This window comes from Erigeron canadensis, chromosome 7 (genome assembly GCF_010389155.1).
Source record: "Erigeron canadensis isolate Cc75 chromosome 7, C_canadensis_v1, whole genome shotgun sequence".
NCBI lineage: Eukaryota > Viridiplantae > Streptophyta > Magnoliopsida > Asterales > Asteraceae > Erigeron > Erigeron canadensis.
This window is the reverse complement of record NC_057767.1, coordinates 31,812,143-31,831,944: the sequence shown is the minus strand read 5'-3', so window position 1 is coordinate 31,831,944 and position 19,802 is coordinate 31,812,143. Positions and strand designations below refer to the sequence as shown.

At 32.9% G+C, this 19,802-nt stretch overlaps 4 protein-coding genes across 5 annotated transcripts; 2 read left to right on the top strand and 2 right to left on the bottom strand.

The window, feature by feature from the left end:
• The first annotated feature begins 104 nt into the window (after window positions 1–104).
• On the top strand, window positions 105–4,723 carry LOC122609324 (MLO-like protein 1). Its single transcript, XM_043782375.1, has 14 exons — window positions 105–236; window positions 545–602; window positions 863–1,050; window positions 1,528–1,644; window positions 1,729–1,789; window positions 2,170–2,261; window positions 2,466–2,540; window positions 2,616–2,704; window positions 2,879–2,928; window positions 3,048–3,088; window positions 3,186–3,395; window positions 3,794–3,861; window positions 4,039–4,099; window positions 4,193–4,723. The coding sequence occupies exons 1-14, from the start codon at window positions 105–107 to the stop codon at window positions 4,424–4,426; spliced, it is 1,476 nt and encodes a 491-aa protein (XP_043638310.1). The 3' UTR covers window positions 4,427–4,723.
• A 405-nt stretch (window positions 4,724–5,128) lies between these two features.
• Window positions 5,129–6,693, top strand: LOC122607563. The gene is made up of 5 exons (XM_043780569.1): window positions 5,129–5,416; window positions 5,501–5,576; window positions 5,853–6,073; window positions 6,265–6,334; window positions 6,412–6,693. The coding sequence occupies exons 1-5, from the start codon at window positions 5,273–5,275 to the stop codon at window positions 6,564–6,566; spliced, it is 666 nt and encodes a 221-aa protein (XP_043636504.1). The 5' UTR covers window positions 5,129–5,272; the 3' UTR covers window positions 6,567–6,693.
• A 460-nt stretch (window positions 6,694–7,153) lies between these two features.
• LOC122607874 lies at window positions 7,154–11,326 on the bottom strand. Its single transcript, XM_043780944.1, has 6 exons — window positions 11,153–11,326; window positions 10,997–11,034; window positions 9,629–9,784; window positions 8,712–8,762; window positions 7,840–7,904; window positions 7,154–7,467 (listed from the first exon to the last, which is right to left on the bottom strand). Exons 1-6 carry the CDS (start codon window positions 11,209–11,211, stop codon window positions 7,369–7,371), a joined length of 468 nt encoding a protein of 155 aa, XP_043636879.1. The 5' UTR covers window positions 11,212–11,326; the 3' UTR covers window positions 7,154–7,368.
• A 3,583-nt stretch (window positions 11,327–14,909) lies between these two features.
• On the bottom strand, window positions 14,910–19,297 carry LOC122608236. Of its 2 annotated transcripts, XM_043781324.1 has the most exons (6): window positions 19,108–19,296; window positions 17,477–17,575; window positions 16,918–17,128; window positions 16,671–16,762; window positions 16,009–16,116; window positions 14,910–15,188 (listed from the first exon to the last, which is right to left on the bottom strand). In XM_043781324.1, the coding sequence occupies exons 1-6, from the start codon at window positions 19,204–19,206 to the stop codon at window positions 15,027–15,029; spliced, it is 771 nt and encodes a 256-aa protein (XP_043637259.1). In that variant the 5' UTR covers window positions 19,207–19,296; the 3' UTR covers window positions 14,910–15,026. The 2 variants fall into 2 exon arrangements, with proteins under 2 accessions (XP_043637259.1, XP_043637260.1); XM_043781325.1 differs by lacking the exon at window positions 16,009–16,116 and having other exon boundaries at window positions 19,108–19,297.
• Window positions 19,298–19,802: the final 505 nt, after the last annotated feature.

The window sequence follows — 19,802 nt, the reverse complement described above, 5'->3', positions numbered from 1 at the left end:
TTGGCATTGTTGCGTATATATATCCAAGAAAAGAAAGTTTTATGGTATTTTAAATTTTGTAAATCGTTATAATTAAGTTTATGTAAATATATACGAGTTATATAATGGCGGGGGGTCATGAAGGACAAGAAGGGACTACGTTAGAGTTTACGCCAACATGGGTTGTTGCCGCCGTGTGTACGGTCATGGTTGGTGTTTCCATGGCCGTCGAACGTCTACTATACTACTCTGGCAAGGTTCGTTAATAATAATTGCATGATGATACTCCAAATAATTTGTCCGAAAATAATTGTTCACAGACGAATAGAGTTTTTTTTTTGGATCATCTTGAGTTTAAATCCTCAAGTTGATCATGTTGAATACAACAAAATAAATAAATTTTGATAAAAGGTCAACCGTCAACTTAAGTACAGTTTGTTGACTTTAGACAACCCATGATACTAAAAACTTGAGAGGATCTTAATCCGTTTTTAGATCGATTCGATTTATGTATATAATACAGTTTTCAGTAACTAAATGCCGATATTGAATGATATGTGTGCAGAAATTACGAAAGGGTGGTCGGAAGCCACTCTATCAAGCATTACAAAAGGTCAAGGAAGGTATATTGTTATATTGCTTATAAAGGGTGATTTTTAGTAGAACATTCGATTAATCTTGTGATCAACATGTAAGTATGGGGCAAAATTCACAAAGACAAGATATAAATGACATTTATAGTTTCATATGCATATAAGGACACTCCATAAATGAGGTCCCGGGTTCAAGCATTTCTAAGGACAGGTTGATTTACCTTCATTGTTCTGGGGGCATTTAACCATTTAGCACTCCTTGTTGATTACTTTGCTGTTATTTTTTGCAGAGTTGATGTTGTTGGGGTTTGTATCACTACTATTATCTGTTTGTCAAGGCGGGATTGTCAAGATTTGTGTAGACGAGGATATTATGAAACACTTTCTACCTTGCTCATTAGACGGAGAAGAGCACCCATATTCACTTCGCCAATTGCTTGAAGACAATGAATCACCGATGGGCTATTGTGCTCTGCAGGTAATTAATCTAGCTTTAATCATTTACAAATTGAACTTCTTAGTTTATATCAAACAAATAACTGTCTGCCTTAATAATGATATCATCTGCAGAAGGGAATATGATAAATGGGGTAAGTAAATATAAATTATGGAGGGGTAAAATGAGCAGTTTGGATGGGTTGGGTAACAGGTCAAGATGGGTCATTATTACTCGGCCAAGTTGACTCAGTCACCAAACAAAGTTTCTGTTCTTTTCTAATGTGTCTTAAATATGATTAAAGCAAAGCTGTATCTGCAATTTATGCTGTTTAATGTATTATGAATACAACCCATTTTCATTTCTGCTAATACTATTAATTTTACCTACTTGACCCTTTATGCCGATGCTATTTACTAGAAATGTTAGGAATTTATTATTTGTCCGCAATGACTTATGAAATATTGGATTAAGTTCTAATGTTTTTATTGTCTCTTGTTTACCTCCATTCACTAACAGAACAAGGTCCCAATGTTATCCCCTGAGGCACTGCATCATCTACACATTTTTATTTTCGTACTTGCTATTGTGCATGTGACATTTTCTGTTCTCACCGTTGTATTTGGAGGGATTAAGGTTTGTAAATGCTTTTGTGGATCATTTTTCTTATAACTTGTGTATGATGGTTTGCTTACAAAACTTTATCACATACTGCATTAGATTAGCCAATGGAAACAATGGGAAACGTCTGCCAGAGACGATAAATTCAACACTTCAAGAGGTAATTAAAAGTAGATTAATACTATTGCTTTATTGTTTGATCATATAATTTTCCATGTTCTCAAGTATTCATTATGTGGGTTCTACCTATGATGCAATAGTAATAGAAAAGAACAGTATGGGCCAAATGAATGGGTCAAATGTTTCAAAACTGTTGGGTTGCTAATGTGAAATTTCTCCACCTCTAGTTTGGCATCCAAGTTTTGAAGTCTAGTTTTCATTTTGTGCGTTTCATTTATTTGGTCTCAGAGGGATATAGATATGATCTTGCGCCTCATCTGAACAAATTTAAATATTAGACCATTACAAGATACATGAATATATGTATCTTAGTTTTTGGTCCCCCTTTCATAATCTATATATTATGGCCATGATTTGCAGTTCTTCAGCCGGAAGTCACAGTTACAAATCATGATTTCATCATGAAACGCTTCATGGGTTTTGGCAAACGTTCAGCTGTTCTAGGTTGGATGGTAAGCAATTATTGTTGTTTTGGCACTATTTTTACCTGGTTTCACATCATCTTATTCTTGTAGAAAACATAATTATTTTTTTCGTGAAACAGAAGATGTATTATTACTTTCAAATTATAATCTATGTTTTAGGTTTCAGCCCCATGATATTTGCATATTATTACTTAATTTGTTCTGAATTCTTGTGTTATAATCAAATTTAAGGAATCTTTTTTCAAGCAATTCTATGGATCAGTCAACGAAGCAGACTACATTGCTCTAAGATTGGGATTCATAACGGTACCAATACATAAATGCCACTCAATTTCTATTATTTCCTTACGAAGTACACAAATGATTTTCTTGATATTGTAGACACATTGCAGGGGGAACCGAAAATTCAATTTTCACAAGTACATGATGCGAGCTCTTGAAGATGACTCTAGGAAAGTTGTCGGCATCAGGCAAGTGGCTCACTATAAACCAAGTACTTCAAAATAAAACATAAAGAAGACAAATGGTTTTGTTTATTTTCTGTCAGAAGTTATCCTGTTGTGATACTTTTATATCCAAAAGTTCTCAAGTTATGTTATAATTTTGTGACGGGGCATACTAATATATGCTTTTATCTGTTGTAGTTGGTATTTGTGGATATTTGCGATCATATTTTTGTTGCTGAATGTCGACGGTACGTTAAGCTTTTTAAGTTTAATCATGGCTAATAGAAAGCTTCAAGCAATATAGGACTTCTTAATGGTTTCTGGCCTTCTGGGTACAAACGATTCTAGTCTCCTGGTTGTCATGCAGGTTGGCATACATATTTTTGGATAGCATTTTTTCCCTTCATCGTAAGTTGTCCAACTCATGTCTTTCATGTATCTGCATATTTATCTTTTCTGTTATTATTATTGGAATAACTAGAATATAAACAAGCGATCTTTTCAGTTGCTACTTGCTCTGGGAACCAAATTAGAACACATAATCATTCAGTTAGCTCATGAAGTTGCCGAGAAGCATTTAGCTGTAGAAGGTGAACCAACAGTAAAACCTTCAGATCATCACTTCTGGTTTCATCGACCAAAGATTGTTCGTCAGTTTATACATTTTATCCTCTTCCAAAATGCGTTTGAAATTGCCTTCTTCTTCTGGATATTGGTAATTTTCTTTTTGTCTCCTAGAACTCATATGCACAGTTAAAGGTGTAAACTGGGCTTGTTGGGCAGCCAGCTTGAGTGATGGATCAACATGAGTTCGGGTCAAAATGACTTTTTTTAGTAGATTTTCTTGAACTTTTATGAAGTATGCTTGCAAATATAGTATCTCTAATAAAACACTCCATAGTTGTATCTCTAAAGTAAGAATGACAAGATGTTCACTCACCAAAATGTTCAAGTGTTCAACTTCTGTCAACGGTCAACTTGTGAAAAGCCAGAAGTTGTTCATGCATAAATATGGTGTACATGTATTAAAACATCCAAATTGACTGGTCCTCTGCACAAATTTAACATCTATATATAGAAAGGACTTAATCCGTAAATGCATTTCATTGCTAGGTTCAATTTGGCCCTGATTCGTGTATAATGGGAAAATGGATTTATATCATCCCGAGGCTCCTGATTGGGTAAGACGTGATTAATATCTTAACTTTAGTTTCAATACTCACGATACGACTTTTATGGCCCTTTTTGGTTTGCTTGACGTAGTGCGAGCCATGAAAACTAAAAAAGGGTCCCCACGGGTGACGTTTAAATCAGTAATCTTGCGTTGTAAAGGGCGTTTTCTTTCATTTTCGTGTTAGGGTTTTTATTCAAATTTTGTGCAGTTATAGTACTCTACCACTTTACGCACTTGTAACACAGGTAATTAGTCCATTTATAACTTTTTTGATTTTGTCGCGTTCACATCATTCAGAGCATCAAAAAGTTGACAAATTTATCGCGTTATGTGCGCAGATGGGAAGTAATTTCAAGAAGTCGATATTTGAAGAACATATACAAGCAGGTCTAATCAGTTGGGCTCAAAAAGCCAAGAAAAAGAAGTCAGTAAACATCACAACCCACACATCAGGCCCAGATGGTTCTGGTGGTGATCCACACAGTGGTGGTCCACACGGCGCTGGTGATGCAGCTGAGTTGCAAGACATTCATATCGCTAAAGATTCGCAACAGGAGGGTACTAATGCATGAAGTCTCATGATCACATTCCTTCCTAAAACTTGTGATACCATCCAGCCTTAGAAATGGTCAATATGAGTCTGTAACATGATGTGTGTCAATGATCGTATATGAGCACCCTAGACGACGTAACACTACTCAATGATTTGAAAGCAAAATCATATCGAATGGTTAAGATCATGATTTGACTCTGATCCAAAAAATAGATGTTTAATTGATAAAAATTATGGTGTATCAATCAAAACATCTGTCTAGTTAGTTGGTATGAAGTTACAAAATGTAAAATGCTTGATGTTTTAGTTTTAAGGCAATGACTTGTTTATGTATTTGCAAAATCTTTTGATTTAGATACATAACTGGCAAACCAAAATGGCTACATGATTATTCAAAAAATTGTCTCTTGTGCAACATTTCAATTTCAATAAGCTCATATGAAACTTCACCACAGCGGTAAGTGATGACAAAAGGTATTGAACTTGATAAGACCCCAAACCAAGGGGGCATTTGTGAATTTAACTCCTTATTTATTTGTGTGGCTCATTTTATTATGGTTTTATTTTTATCCAACTAACATGACTTCACTCGTTGCAAATCAGGTCATATTTTTTCTTGTCTTTTTTCCTTTTTACTTTTTACCCTGAAAAATACATACATGCATGATTGGCTGATTGCATATACAAACAAAGGGGGCATGCAAGTGAACTCACTCACTTAGTGGTACCAAATCCTCCAAACCTTTTTGTGGATGACATTAACAAACTTACCCCCAACTCTCCCATCCCTCTCTTTGCAATTCAAACCCAGACTAAATTTAGTTCATAGAATACAAGGTTTCTGTTTGGAGGCCACACGAGCACGATGATGAAGCTGCACGTGTCATCATCATCGACTAAAATGGGAGGATTTATAACTTTGCCAAATTTGAATTTGAATATGAATTTTCCATCTTCTTCATACTGCACATCTCGTGATCCTAAACCAAGTTCTGCTTTGCACAATCTGGTATGTTAGATAGCAATTTAGCCCATTGGCTTATCCAACTTCCCAATAAGTGGTAGTTTATAAATATTTTGTTTGTATCAACAGATTGCAGCTAAATATGTCATTTCGCATAGAAATGCAGTTTGCTATGCAGAATCATCTGCTACTGCTGCTTCCACAGGTAATTTCAATAGTTCCAAATTGCGTTTAGTTATAGAAACCTCGTCATATTTTCTGTAAAAACTTTCAAGGGAAAATCTGGAATCTAGGAAAAGTGTACAAATGTGGTTTTTCCAAAAACGTTATCCAGGAAAACTTCTAATTTATGCACTTTAGTTTTGTAACTATGATCTATGTTAGGATTGAAACTGAACCACATTGCACAGTTAACCTCTTTGAAAGTTTAGTTTGATTGCTAAACATAAAATGGATCATATGATGTTACTGTTATGTTTAGTTGCGGCTGAAACAAAAGAAGAAAAAGATGGAGAACCCACTACGGTTGCTGCCAAAGAAGATGCTACTGCTCCAGCAAAATCAAAGCCAAAGCCTCCTGCAAAAGCACCTGCCAAGGCATTGCCGGAGATGATGGAAGAGGATGTGATTCCTTCCCTAAGATCGATTCTTGAAGCACAAGAAGATATCAAAGAACTTGAGTTGGTTTTCGAGGATAACAAGGTTAGTCCTTCCTTTTCATTGTCATCTTATTGACTTAAGATACCATAACTTTTATCAATAAAGCTGTTAGTGCGAATCTAGATGGGCGCATACCAAACTTACTATATGTTTATGCGAATTTGGTTTAATACCCTCTTCCAAAATCAGCCTCTACTGCTTTATACTCATTCTGTGTAAGTTTAAATATACAGCTAGAAGGCTCTTTTCTGAAGAAGGATATTCCTTATTCATTCTGGGCATTATTCCCAGATGGTATCGCTGGTGAGTTATCATCTCTCTATCATTGGCAAATTCAAGAATCACTATCTGAATATCTGATAATTATCTCTATTCTATAGGTCCAAAAGGGTTTTCAATATCTTCCTACGGGTCAACTGCAAGCAGTGTTGAACCTTTTCTTGTAGACGAGAAAAAGGTCACGGCAAAACTACTGGTATTCTGGGTTGAAAAGCGTTTAGCTGCTCAAGGAATAATTCCTGTATGGAGAGATTGATCTTGTTTCTAACAAGAAACTATTTCAGCTCAAGAATTGTATAGCATTATCTAATGTACAAGTTTTTCGGTTCTTGATGTTGTAAGCACAAAGTTTATACATATATGATAGCATTCATTCACCTTCATTTCAAGTTCTTTAATGGTGGCGACTATGTAATGCTAGATTACATATATATAAAACAAATCGGGAGGGACTAGTGTGCACGCAAGCTTATGGCGTTTCAAGTCGTTAAGAATCACGTCTGAGAAAACATGAAATTTATTAAAAGAGAAGAGAAGTCTAAAATTTGGCTAAAAGAATGGTACCTTACTTTAAGATAACCAGTTCTGTTACAGCTACCACTTATCAAATAGATACCAGTTCTATTACAGCTGAACTGCTTATCCAACAGTGATGTTTTTAACCAATCATTATTATTATTATTATTTATTTTTTAATATAACCAAAATCAGTTCAAACAGTCATTCGGAATTGACTACCAGGGCTTCAAATTGCAATCAAATACTCAGTTTCAAAATGCAAAACCAAATACCTACTCAATAGTATGAACTGTAAGAAATATCAAAAAATTGATGCACGAATGCTTTTCCAGCAAAAAGAGATGAATCCGGATATATGAAATTGGGCAAAGCTACAGTTGAAAACACATACAACAGTAATTGATCATTGATCTAAATTCAGTTGAGCTTAAGTTAAGAACACATGCAACGGTTATTCATCATGGATCTAAATTCAGCAGAGCCAATTCTAAGAACAAATACAACAGGCCCAACTCTGTTCCACAATTCATGGTTACTTGTCAAAACTGGGCATTTGAATTATGCATTGCCTGCCTGAGTTCACTTATGAAATCAATCTGAGGTCCCGAAGGTCCAACTCCAGGAGTCGGGAAAATCATCTGAAAACATCGAGATATAAAATAATGGTTTTAGTAAAAGATGTCAAATGGTTTACTTTCTAATGCACGTTACTCTTAACGTGTCAAATGGGTAATAAGAAAAGCACCTAATGTCAAACGGTCCCCAAAGTGCATTTTTACATACATATGATACAAACTACTAAATTGTTTGATTCATAAATTTAGATTATTATTATAATACATAGGTTTTGTAATCATATTTAGCACACAAATTCCTTTTAAATAGACTACAAGCAGGGAAAAAGTGTTTGAGGTCAGCTGGGCTGAACTTATAGTCAACCTTGCCACTTTCCCACCTATAACTTTAAAGAGGGAGAAATAGAGAAAACAGATGGCAGTAGATTCTCTAACCTGATGAGGAAGTCGAAATTGCCCCCATGCCGATGCAATGTTTCCTGAGTACATAACCGGCCGCTCTGTAAAACATAAAATGAAGATAAGACTCAATCTGCTTATAACAACTTTTCCTCTGTTTTGTGGTCCCATTTTCAAAATAGAAAGTCCAAATTAGGGACTAATGGACTATCCATGTCACAACTTTCAACAGAAAGTAATCCTGTAATTTCAGAAACTAAAGAATGAAGACCATAACTTCATATAAACCATAGGGTGGCATCTGTGTAATTTACTCCTTAAAAACTAATATATTATCACAACAATCTAATTTTTGAATGAAGTGATTGAGGATGTCATGTGTGCTATATATACATTTTTGACACAATCCGTGTACTTTTTGGTAACTCTTAGATTTCATAACCCAAAAATGACCAATTAAGTTTTTTATTTTAATTTAAAAAGGGATATATTAACAGACCATTTAAGAAGTAAATGGTTAAAATTGCTACCACTACTTTGTTGCATCATAAAGCAAGTAAACAACATATCTTATGAAAGTTCTAGCAAGGAAATGTTCTCTATAAGGTATTGAGGTAGTAGAAAGAAGAAAGGAATGATTGTTTTTCCAGTGATACATTATCAAATTACAAGAATTCCTGTATAAAAATTAGATTACCACAACACCTGTTACCCTTTGCAAATAAGAATGGACATCAAGAAAGGCATAGAGTAGGGGTTTTTCTAAAAGTTAACAATCTGTCAGAAATCTTTCAGTCTTGCAAAGAATGGGGTTTCCTTATTCTATATTTAACCACTTTACCATTATATACAATTGAGTAAAAAAAGGAAGAAATTCATAAGTCAAAAGTTAGAATATTTTCACTCACCTGCCAAATCAGTTGACGGATTTTCATATGCGTTCATAGCAGATGCCCAACCTGCATAAGAAAACTCATGCAGTTTCGTTAAATGATCACAAATATTGTCTTCCCTATATTCAATATTACAAAACACCCTTCCACCCTTCCAGAAGACAATAAAGATAAATTATTTTGGTCTGCTTGTAGTGATAATTGGTGAATAGAAATTTTAGAACTGCAAACGTGCCAAACAGAGAAGTATTGGACTCCTCATGGAATATCTCAAGAAGGGTGATGTTTTAACTTTTAAATGCCATAGGATAGAGATTCACATACATACAAAAGGGACAGAGGAAGGGAAAGAGACAGTAGAAAACAGAGGTGCTAAAATGAACAAGTTCAGGTTTAAATGGAAATTTTGTTGGTGCACGTCAAAACATGTTGGGTTTGGAGTTGAGGTGACCCAAAAGAGTATCTGTCCAAGAAACTAAATTTTTACTTAAATATTAACTATTATCGATAGATGGAGTGGTACCCGTTACCAATGCACCTTGAGCCCACATGTGAAGTTGAGACGCGGGTTCGATCTTTAGAGATGCCCAAATCATGTGGGTATTAAGTGAAGGTATTTTACCGGCATCATAACCCTTACAGGGTGGGATGATGGGGATCCAATGTGGTTCCGGGGACAGGGTGCCTTTCTTTACCCTTCAGTTTTTAATTAAGAACACCATAAATAAATTACTTTATTGATTAAAAAATACTACTTGAATATATATGATTTGGAGGAGAATGTTTAATTCACTTTGTACACACTTTCAAACAGTTTCAACTCATTTCCTTTTATGCCAAACTTTTTGATTTCACATGTTAAAGAGAAAGAAAAACATACACCGGTATTGACCTGTTTATAAGCAAAATGGTCAACAGTATAAAATACTTACGGTTGTTCAGAAGTTGATACGCTTCACCATCACTACATCCTTGCAAGCCAATTAGCCGTGGTGGATCTGCGTGATCTGAGGCGGGAGCATTTCTTAAGGCAGCAGCTTGATTTTTATCTCCGTCATTTCCATAACTACCTGCACGTTCCAATCTATCTGCAAATATGGACCAATCAGCTTATAAAGATATCTTACGGTTTTATATGAGCTAATGAATCGTATATCAAATACAAACATCCCTACTGTTCGACTGTATTACCCTACAACTAATAATATTGTATGAATTGACTTTTGATCTCCCAAACGATGCTTTTTCTAATATGAATTGGTGGTAAAAGAAATCTCATATTTTGAAAATCAATATCAATACAGCTATAAATAGTTCAGCCAATAATATCAATGATATTATAGAAGAATCATCTTTTGGGGTCATCCAGATTCTAAGAAGAGTCTTCAAGTTAAGAAGAAAGAACCCGAGTCACAGAATCATCTATTGAAGAATCTCAAACCCTTGTTCTCCTAGACTTATAACCAAACACTCCCATTTCTTCCTCTAAGTCTCTTACTATATAGACAAACAAACAACCCTACATATATACATCCGAAACCTCCATAAAGAGCACAACCACGCAATAACCTCTCTCCTTTTTCTCCAATTATTCCGCATATGCCATCTTGTCCTTTTAGCTACCTGTGCATGCACTACACAGGTAGCTATTAATTGGCAGACACGGAAAAAAGACACACTTGCTGTCTATTACCCACAACTTGTTAATATCAACTGTACAATACATGGTACCAAAGGGCCTTTGCCCCAGCATATTTGAGTCGCGAGTTCATGTCCAATTGTGGGCAATTGTGTAAATGTGTGAAATATATTCTTTTCGGAAAAAGTTTGAAACTTTGAAACACCTTGTTTGTTCTTGTTACAATCGGTAACTCCCATAATACACAAACACAAACTATGTAATCTAAGCAAAAACAATTATGATTGTATCCCTAAACAAATGTACGCTACAAATCATTTCTTATCCATACTAATAGCTAAAAAACTCTTACGCATTTTGATTTCCTTTTTCAATTACTACGATTAACGCGTCGCCTCAATGTAAACCGACAACCATTCAGGTCCTTTCAATCTTTTAACTTGAAATAAAAAAAAGACAACTTTGTACCTCAGATCATCAAGTTTAAAATTCTAAAAAACGGAAGAATACATACACGCTAACGTGTAACGCATAAAATGACCAACACTAAACTCTAATTTTCTACTTCTACAAGTAAATTCAGCTTCTACACTCACAAATTAACTTAAAAAAATATATATATAAAAATTATTAAAATATAATGATAATAATTAAGGTTTACCTCCTCCTCCAGATTTCCTCCTTCCAATAGACCGAGTCCTGCAAAAAAAAAAAAAAAAAAATTGGTTAATTTAAATTATATACATACACATAGGATTTTTCAACATAATAATAATTTCAAAAAAAAAGAAAAAGAAAATAAAGAGAAAATATATACCTTTGATTAGGAGGAGCATAACGTTTGACGGTGTTTAAATCGTTAGGGTTTTCCTGCATTTTCTTTTTAATAATTATTTTAATTTAACTGGGTAGCTAAAAAGAAAAGAGAAAATGTATATATACAAAAATTACTTTTTTTTAGTATATGATGATTAGAGTTTTAGCATTAGGGTTGGCGCCGGCGCGTCGATTTTAGAAATTATGAGAAAGATGAGTTTTGATTTGATTTCTCAAAGACTTGTTTTCTAGTATTGTTTTGTGTTATGTCTTATCACGCGCTTAAAGTGCGCGTGAAGTAAGGGAGAGAGCTTTTTTACTACTAGCGGAGTGAAAATATTGGAAGTAGAAAATGCAAAACAAATTGTATAAAAATTGAGAATAATGGAAAAAAGTAATCTTTTAAAAGTTTTTTATTATTAAAAATAATGATTTTTTTGAGATAAAAGTTGAAGGTGCTAACTGCTAACCCTAAATTTTTTTGGTTTAACTGAGAAAAAAAACTTTATAAAAATCTTTCTATTAGATTATATAGGTTTTTTTTAGGTTTAAATTTTTTTTTTCTACTTAAGCATCATGGTTGGATTAATGGTAAAGACGAGACAACATTTTTTTTTAATAGTCAGTCTCTCTACTTAGATAGAGGTATATGCATTTTAACCAGTTTTTTCTTTCTTTCTTTCTTTAATGGATTGTTGAGGTTACAAAATAAAAAACTTTTAAATAGTTTTTCATTGTGGGTACTAACTACTAAGGATACCTAATTATAAAAAGTTGGTGAGATATATACATATATTGCACCTAGTTATATCATGTATCGTGCGATGATATTAATATGTCTTTGAGAGTTTCGTAGGGGAGCCAATTAGGGTTGTTTACGAATTAAATCTTAAACCAAACTAGCATCTTTGGTTTTAACATATATTAAGTCAAGTTAGACCAAGTATTTTGTATGAATGAATCAGACCAAACCATAAGTCCGTCAAATTTAACGGATTTAATGGTTTCAAGTTTTTTTTTTCCAATCTTTCTTTTATTCTATATAACATTATGCATATTATTTTAGGAAAATGATCAATTCTCTTAAAAAATAGCTTAAAAACCCTCTTAATACCATAGACATTTGATATGTATAATCCATTCATTATCTTTCTTCATCTTCCCTTGATTTTTACATGTGACATTATCTAGTAATTAGGAGGATTTTTAGGCTATTTGCTAAGGAGAATTAATCATTTTCTCACATGGAAACAAAGGGCATGGTGTAGGCACACTGAGTAAGAACCACATTAAAAAACCACAAAGCAAAACCACGTCCATCTATTTTCAGCTGAACGAATCGCAAGCCCAGTCCTATATGTTATAGAAAACTAGCAAACTAACTAAATAACCAAAGTTAAGGAAAAGATATATTTTCAAAAAAGTTGGATCCCTGCCGTTTTGACGGGTTTTTTCTTTATTCAAAACGCAACCGAACCAAATAACCCTTTTAAAAAAAAAAGATAAACTGTTGGACTATATTCTAAGGGTGTGTCTGGTTGGAGGTATTGAGGGATAAGTAATGATAATCATAGTCATTAATATTGTCTGGTTAGATTTAACCCAATTAATCATTGCCCACTACTAAGTAATACCCCATTACCCATAAAATAGGGGGTAATGGACTAGGTAATGACAATTATCCCATACTTCCTTACTAGTTAATCAACCCGGGTTTAATCCGGGCATGTTAATTAAAATTATAAAACTATAAAATAAATTAAAAGAAATTATGTAATATTTGTTTTTAAAACATTATAACTTGATATAAATCTAATAATTCAACTAAAACAATAATTATATAGTTAACAAATCAACTAAATAAAAAAAAACATTTTATTTGTGATATTATATAAGAGAGATTTTTTATTCTTTAAACAAATGATTGATATTTTTAGGCTATTTCTATATTATTTATACATATGACATCATAATTAAATAAAAAAAAATTTTAAGTGAAATATGGATTTGCCACATCAACAACTTTCTAATAATACTTATAAAAAACAATTTTGTTTTATTATATATAGAGATTTCTCTCCAATATAATTGACGGTTACTATATTCGAGTTTTATTTTACACAAAAAGTTTAACAATAGTTTTTATATGTTTTTATTATATTGATAAAATAATAATAGTAAATTATAAATAATTTTTACTATACAATCTGATTGATCTATGCTGCCACATATATTATAGAACGTAATATGCAATCTAATTATATTCTTATGCGTTAACTATAGAATGTTTCAAAGGTACCCAGAAATGCAAAAATAACAAATTTATACATATAAAATATTTTTGTATATTTATCCTTATGTACGTTAATGAAATGATAACAAAGTAATCACAAAAATCATGATTATTATTATTATTGTTGTTATTATTATTAGTTGTGTTAGTGTGTATGTGTTATTATGTGGATAGTTTTGTTAACTAAGCAACATCAATGGTGAAATAATACTATATAATGCTCATTATATTTTTTAGTATTCCTATTACCTTTCTCATTCCTATTCCTTGTCTTGAGCCATGACTTGAAGGTTCAATAAACCCTTCTAGAATCTATGATAAGTCGTTAATAAATTAATTATATATTTTTTACTATATGAGTATTTTTTTAGCTATTTTTTTAAATATGAGGAGCACATGTCACTAATAAATGATATTAATATGAGGATATATCATACTTTAAACATGTTTATTGCATTTTTCTTGTTAAGTCAATTAGGCAAAATCAAACATCATGTTAGCTCTACACCTCTACCAACAGAAAATTTTGTTTGTAAATGACTCTTTTTGGTTGGTTTGTAAGTGAAATACAAATAACTTCATTTCCGTTTAATTAAAACTAGCTAAACTCGGGTTGTTTAATAAAAATTTTAAATAGTGAAAAAAGTGATAATGATTAAATATATTGATAAAATAATTATGTGAGTTAATTGATTCAAATTTCTCATGTTGATCGAAAAATATATATATTTTAAAAATATGCATGAAGATATCGAAAAATATATATCTTAAAAATATGCATAACGTTATTTGTTAAACTATATGATAAGAATTTAAAATGTATATAAAAAATTAAGTAATTTAGTTTTAATGTTATAATGATGGCATAAACTATTTAGTGAAAAAGGAAACAATTCATTTTAAAAAATTTGGACAAAATAATGATGTAATCACAATTGGGTTTTTATCATATATAGAGATATAGAGATATGTATCAAGCAGCCTCCTTAGGTGCCACTTTCGGGATGGCCACAAAAAGGTAAATAAACGATGGATACCCAGTTAAGCCACGTTCAGCAAAGTTGTATATGAGTATATGACAAGTTAAAAAAGTAAGTAACTGCTCAGTGTCGTCTTCTGCGGGTTTTGAGCCCCAATACCTCGACGGTGTATGGGGAGGTTAAGATGTAGACAGACCTTACCTCTACCTAAATAGAGAGACTGCTTCCAGTTTCTACCTAAATGGTAGAAAAAGCCCTCAAACCTTTGCATGGGATAAGGATCGAACCCATGACCTCTGTCTCCAGAGACAAGCGTGTTTGTGACAAGTTGATTTATCTTAATGAGAAAAAACAACTTCGACCCGATCTGAAAATAGTTGTATTTGTGCAAATTAACGGTCTGGAGCAAAGAATATATGACAAGTTCACACCATTCACATAGAAAAATAAAAAAGAAGAAAAGGAGATGAGGTAATAATTACATATGTAAAATTCATAAAAATATAGAGATTGAGAAATAGAAACAAAAACAAGAGAGCAAGTTCTACAAGCAGTAGACTGGCACAAAAGACAATATAAAAAAAATCCACAAATAAAAGATGCTAAATTACAACCTCAAAAGTACTGCAACCTTCACACTCAATGTACATGGCAGTCAAATCAAACCTTGATTTTATACAGAACTTCGGCCTAAGCTTACACCCCCTATCATAATGCTGCCCGTGAACTTCAGCTAATCGATTCCGAAGAAACTCCAAAGTGACCTAAGCACAAATGAATATGTAGAATAGATGGAGAAGAATTGCTAATGTAGATATAGAATCTTAGATGGTCAAATGGGAGATGCCCAATGACAATGCTGAAACATTTGATATGAAAATAGGTGGGTTTGACAGGTTTGGTAACGGGTCAAATCAAGACATGTTTATTTGTGTCAAAACAGGTTGGATCAACCTGCCAATATTTGTCCATTTATTTACTCTTATATGGATTCAAGGAAACTTAATAATACTAAGAAAACATACATCTAAATTATTAAATTAATATCTACAAAACTTTAGACCCATTATTTACCCGTTTGGCTCATTTAACCTGGCTTGATAGCTATGCTTTTCTACTTTAGACATTTGACCCGTCAATCCGTCATAAATAAATAACAGCCTGAATTGCCCAGGCCTAATATAAAATGACAAATAGACAACTTGCATAGGATATTTTGATAACACTATGTATACAATTGAGATATTAGCTACTGATGCTATTGGCTCTGGTCCATAGGATTCCCTTGCTTGGTCTAAGAGCATTTGAGATATGAGCACTTGAGCAGTTCAAATATTCTGAAGTTATGATAACACTACGTGCCCATTTCAATCTTCCAAAATTAGGGGACAGTGACAGTCATATCTTGTGAACACAAGACCAGGCTACATAATGCGAACTTGCAAAGAGATGGATTAAAGATGGTACCTTTAACCCATCTATATTTTGACTTACAGGTCAAATGGGTTAAGGCAAAAATATTTAACTAGATAAGAATCCGGTCAATTGGCCGAATGGGTGAAACAGGTTGCTAGTTATTAGTACCTCGTCGCCTATGTTGAGTTTAAGTTCACAAAGTGAACAAAAGATAAGATGCCGCTTCTCTTGCAATTCTCCCTGCAAGCATACGGGACACCAGACCTCTTTTCCCGCCTATTGCCAGCATATAAATGTATATTACTTAAGGTTATGATAATCTGTATTTCTATATAAACTGTTTAAGAGGCTTAAATGCTTGATGCATCAAAAGATAAACTTCGAGTAACTTTCTCCTTTTATTTTAAAGCCGATTCTGTAATACATTTGACCCGTTAAATATCAGACAACCCATCAACCCATTTTCGTAAATAAATGGGACAAAAATGTCACCTCATAACTAGACCAAGTAGAATTAATAATGTGTCTTCTTTAGATTAGGTGGCATTTAGGATTTCCTCTTAATTTTTTAAAGGAATTACAGCAATATACAAAAATGTATTTCAAGGAATATAAGTAGTGAAGCTGCAAAAAACAAGGAAAGGGGATGATCCTCGGCAAACCTCAAAGAGAGTATATTGATTTCGAATGCTATACTGTTATATATGATAAAAACATAACAGCTATGTTTTTGGTAGAACTTCTGATATAGTTGCTTTAGTTCTGATTTTCTGATTTCCCCCCAATGATGACTAATTTTTAAGTAAAATAATCTTTATTGCAGTACTAACCTTGTCATCACTCAGCTGCATATTCTCGAAAACAGCATGAGCTAGGTATTCATCTTCCTCATCTTCCCATAATTTCATATAGTTATCCGATTCTACAATTATGAGATAAAAAGAAAATAATAATAGTCAAGGAAGGAAATAACATAATCTCAATTTATCTTCTAAAAAAGCATTATGGTTCTCTTCTACATAAAGTGCATATACGGAGATACAACAAAATATAATCATATAAGCGACCAAACTTTACCTTTTCCGATCTGTTCATTATGCAAATCCTCGTAGAAAATCTTTTGCATTTCCAACAAAATTTCTTCACATTCACCTTGGTATGCATCATGAATACCATCATATTCCCATAACATATCATCACTAGTTTCTGAACTGTCTTTCACTGGTGTCTCCTTTATTTTTCTAAATTCATCAGATACGATGTCTTGAAAGGTTGATTTAATTAACTCCTGCACTAAAAAATAAATATGAAAAAAGACAGGATCCTCAAGCAATAGTATTCTTCCAATTCACATGTATATGTAATGTCCAAATCTTGTAGTTGCTACATATGATAACAGGCATTCGGCATTCATATTCAGTATATCATATAACAAGGACTACAGTATGTAGATAATCAAAAGTTTATAAACAGTAAAAAATCTGATTAATCTCATTAGATTATTACAGCTCAAACAGCTCGTATCTGATTATTACAAACAACAAAAACACATCCAAAAGATACTGTAGGCTCTTACACCCCCTTTTTTCATAATAAAAATAAAATTGCACACGCGTACATTAGTGAGAAGACAAACCTTGTGTACAGGAGCATGGTCCTTTGAATCAGATAACCTCATTTTCCATAACAGCTGAGTCCGGTCAGCTCGAACCCTCTTGTAACAATTCTCCCTTAGCTACAAAGAGTAAATATATATACTTCAGCCACCTAATAGATTCTCTATCCGTTCCATATAACAATCAACCTTAAAACCAAATGAGTAATTGCTCTTAATAACCTCTTTTTTTTCAATGTAACAGCGTAGTTCCTAAAAAAGCAGCTCTTGGATTACTAAACTTAACACGCATACAAGTCTCACATCATTAGCTTATAAATCTTAACCAAACATGCTATTTCCGATTACTTAACAAAAACAAAAAAGAAGTTGTCATTACATCACTAACATTTCTGCTAAGTACATGAAAATGTATTCAATTTACCACGTATTGTTATTATAAGTAGCATACCAGCATTTGACAGTTACTTTGTGTAAAAACTTTTAATAAGATGGCAGCCAAATACGCCACAACATCATCCTAACTAGCACCATGTCGCCATGTGATAAGTTATCATTTCATTACGAGTAACGTCCAACTTTCCAATTTTTGTGAAAGTTTTTAAAAATGTGGACTTATAAGCCGCCATGTCATCCTATCGGCGCCTATCATCACCTTACAAGTTATTCAAGCCACATACATCACTAGTAATATATCAATATCTATAAGAATTTCGTAACGCTGCAGCTATTTAAGCTGCCACATCATCCTAACCAGCGACACATAATCAATTTGCAGCGAAGTCAGCCACGACCAGGGACGGCTCCACAATGGGGGCAGTGTGGGCAACTGCCCCCATTCCAATTTTGGTACAATGTAATTTTTTAGAGGTATATTTATAGTTTTATTCCTAAATAATACTCGTAACAATAAACAGAAAATACATTATACATACAAATGTCACCATCGTTGTCATAAGCCTCTTCTTTGGAAGTATGTTACTTATGTTGGGAGCATTAGTTTTGAGATAAAATCTTCTATTGGTAAAGTAAAAAATCTTCAGTTATTTTAATTTTTAACGAAGTTGAAAAAGAGAAGTTGAATAAAGTATTTTATTTGTTTGGGTAATTGTATCAAAATTTATCACATGCTCTAAAATTGCAAAGAACAATGTTCAAGCTAAAGATAGATGTTCTCATAACTGACATCCAGACGAAATTATTTTAAGGGTCCATTTTTTCTAAATTCTCCGTTGAGAGTTAATTTTTGTTAAAAAATTTTTTTTTCCCCTCAAAGATGACTCTAATAAATATAATAAGAGACTTTTAAATTTGCCACCTCACAAAAAAAATTCTGGCTCAGTCCCTGGCCACGACCCAAACCAACCGGTAAATCTCAGAATTTTGTAATATTTTGTTCGTTAATATAGCATTCGTAACATCCTCCTAAGTGGCGGCGTGCCAAGTCATCAGTTTACAGTTAACAGCAAAATCTCAATTTTTGTGAGTATTACGTCATCAGTTTACTAGTTATAAAAGGTAAAAATTGAAAAAATAATTGGTAAAAAACCTAAAAATAGAATAGATGTAAATTAATTAAAAGGTAAAAAAAGAAATGAAAGGTATAAATATAATAAATAAATATATAGAAAGGAAAAAAGAAAGGAAGGAACCTTGTGTTTCCAAGTAGGATAATTATTGAATGAAATATGAGATTTATTTGAACATCTTGTTTTTGAAGTTTTTTCATCTTGTTCTTCTCCACCGGTCATTTCTTAAATAAATGTACACCTCTTTCTCTGTGTAATTGTGTGCGATTGTGTTTGTGTGTGGGAGGGTTTGAGAAATTGAGTTAGGATTCTGTGTAGTTCTCGCGCGCTATTGAAATTTCCGGCGCGGGTTGACCCGTTTTATTTAATCATTTTCTAAAATTAAATAAAAAGGTTTTAATTATTTTAGTCCGTATTTTTTATACAATTTTTTTTGTTATCTTTAAAACAAGTTTTTTTTCTTACAGCGAGTTAATAATTAGTATTCGAGACATCATAGTGATATCTAATTGGATAGTATGCGAAGCTCGAACCATGCATGCTTAGGATGAAACTCAATTTTTCTCGAAAACCTGTCAATAATCCACTCTTATAAATTTAGAAAGTACGAATTGAACATTGATGTTTGTATTTATCATTAAAGTTAAAGAGTACACATTTTTATTTTGAAGGGAAGCAATTCTAACTTTTTTATATATATATTTTTATTGAAAAGTTTATTACTAAAGGTTCACCACAATTTATTTCGCGACGTAACCATTTTTACATCAACTATCTTTACATTAATAACTACGTCGTCACCCCCCTCCCAACCCCAC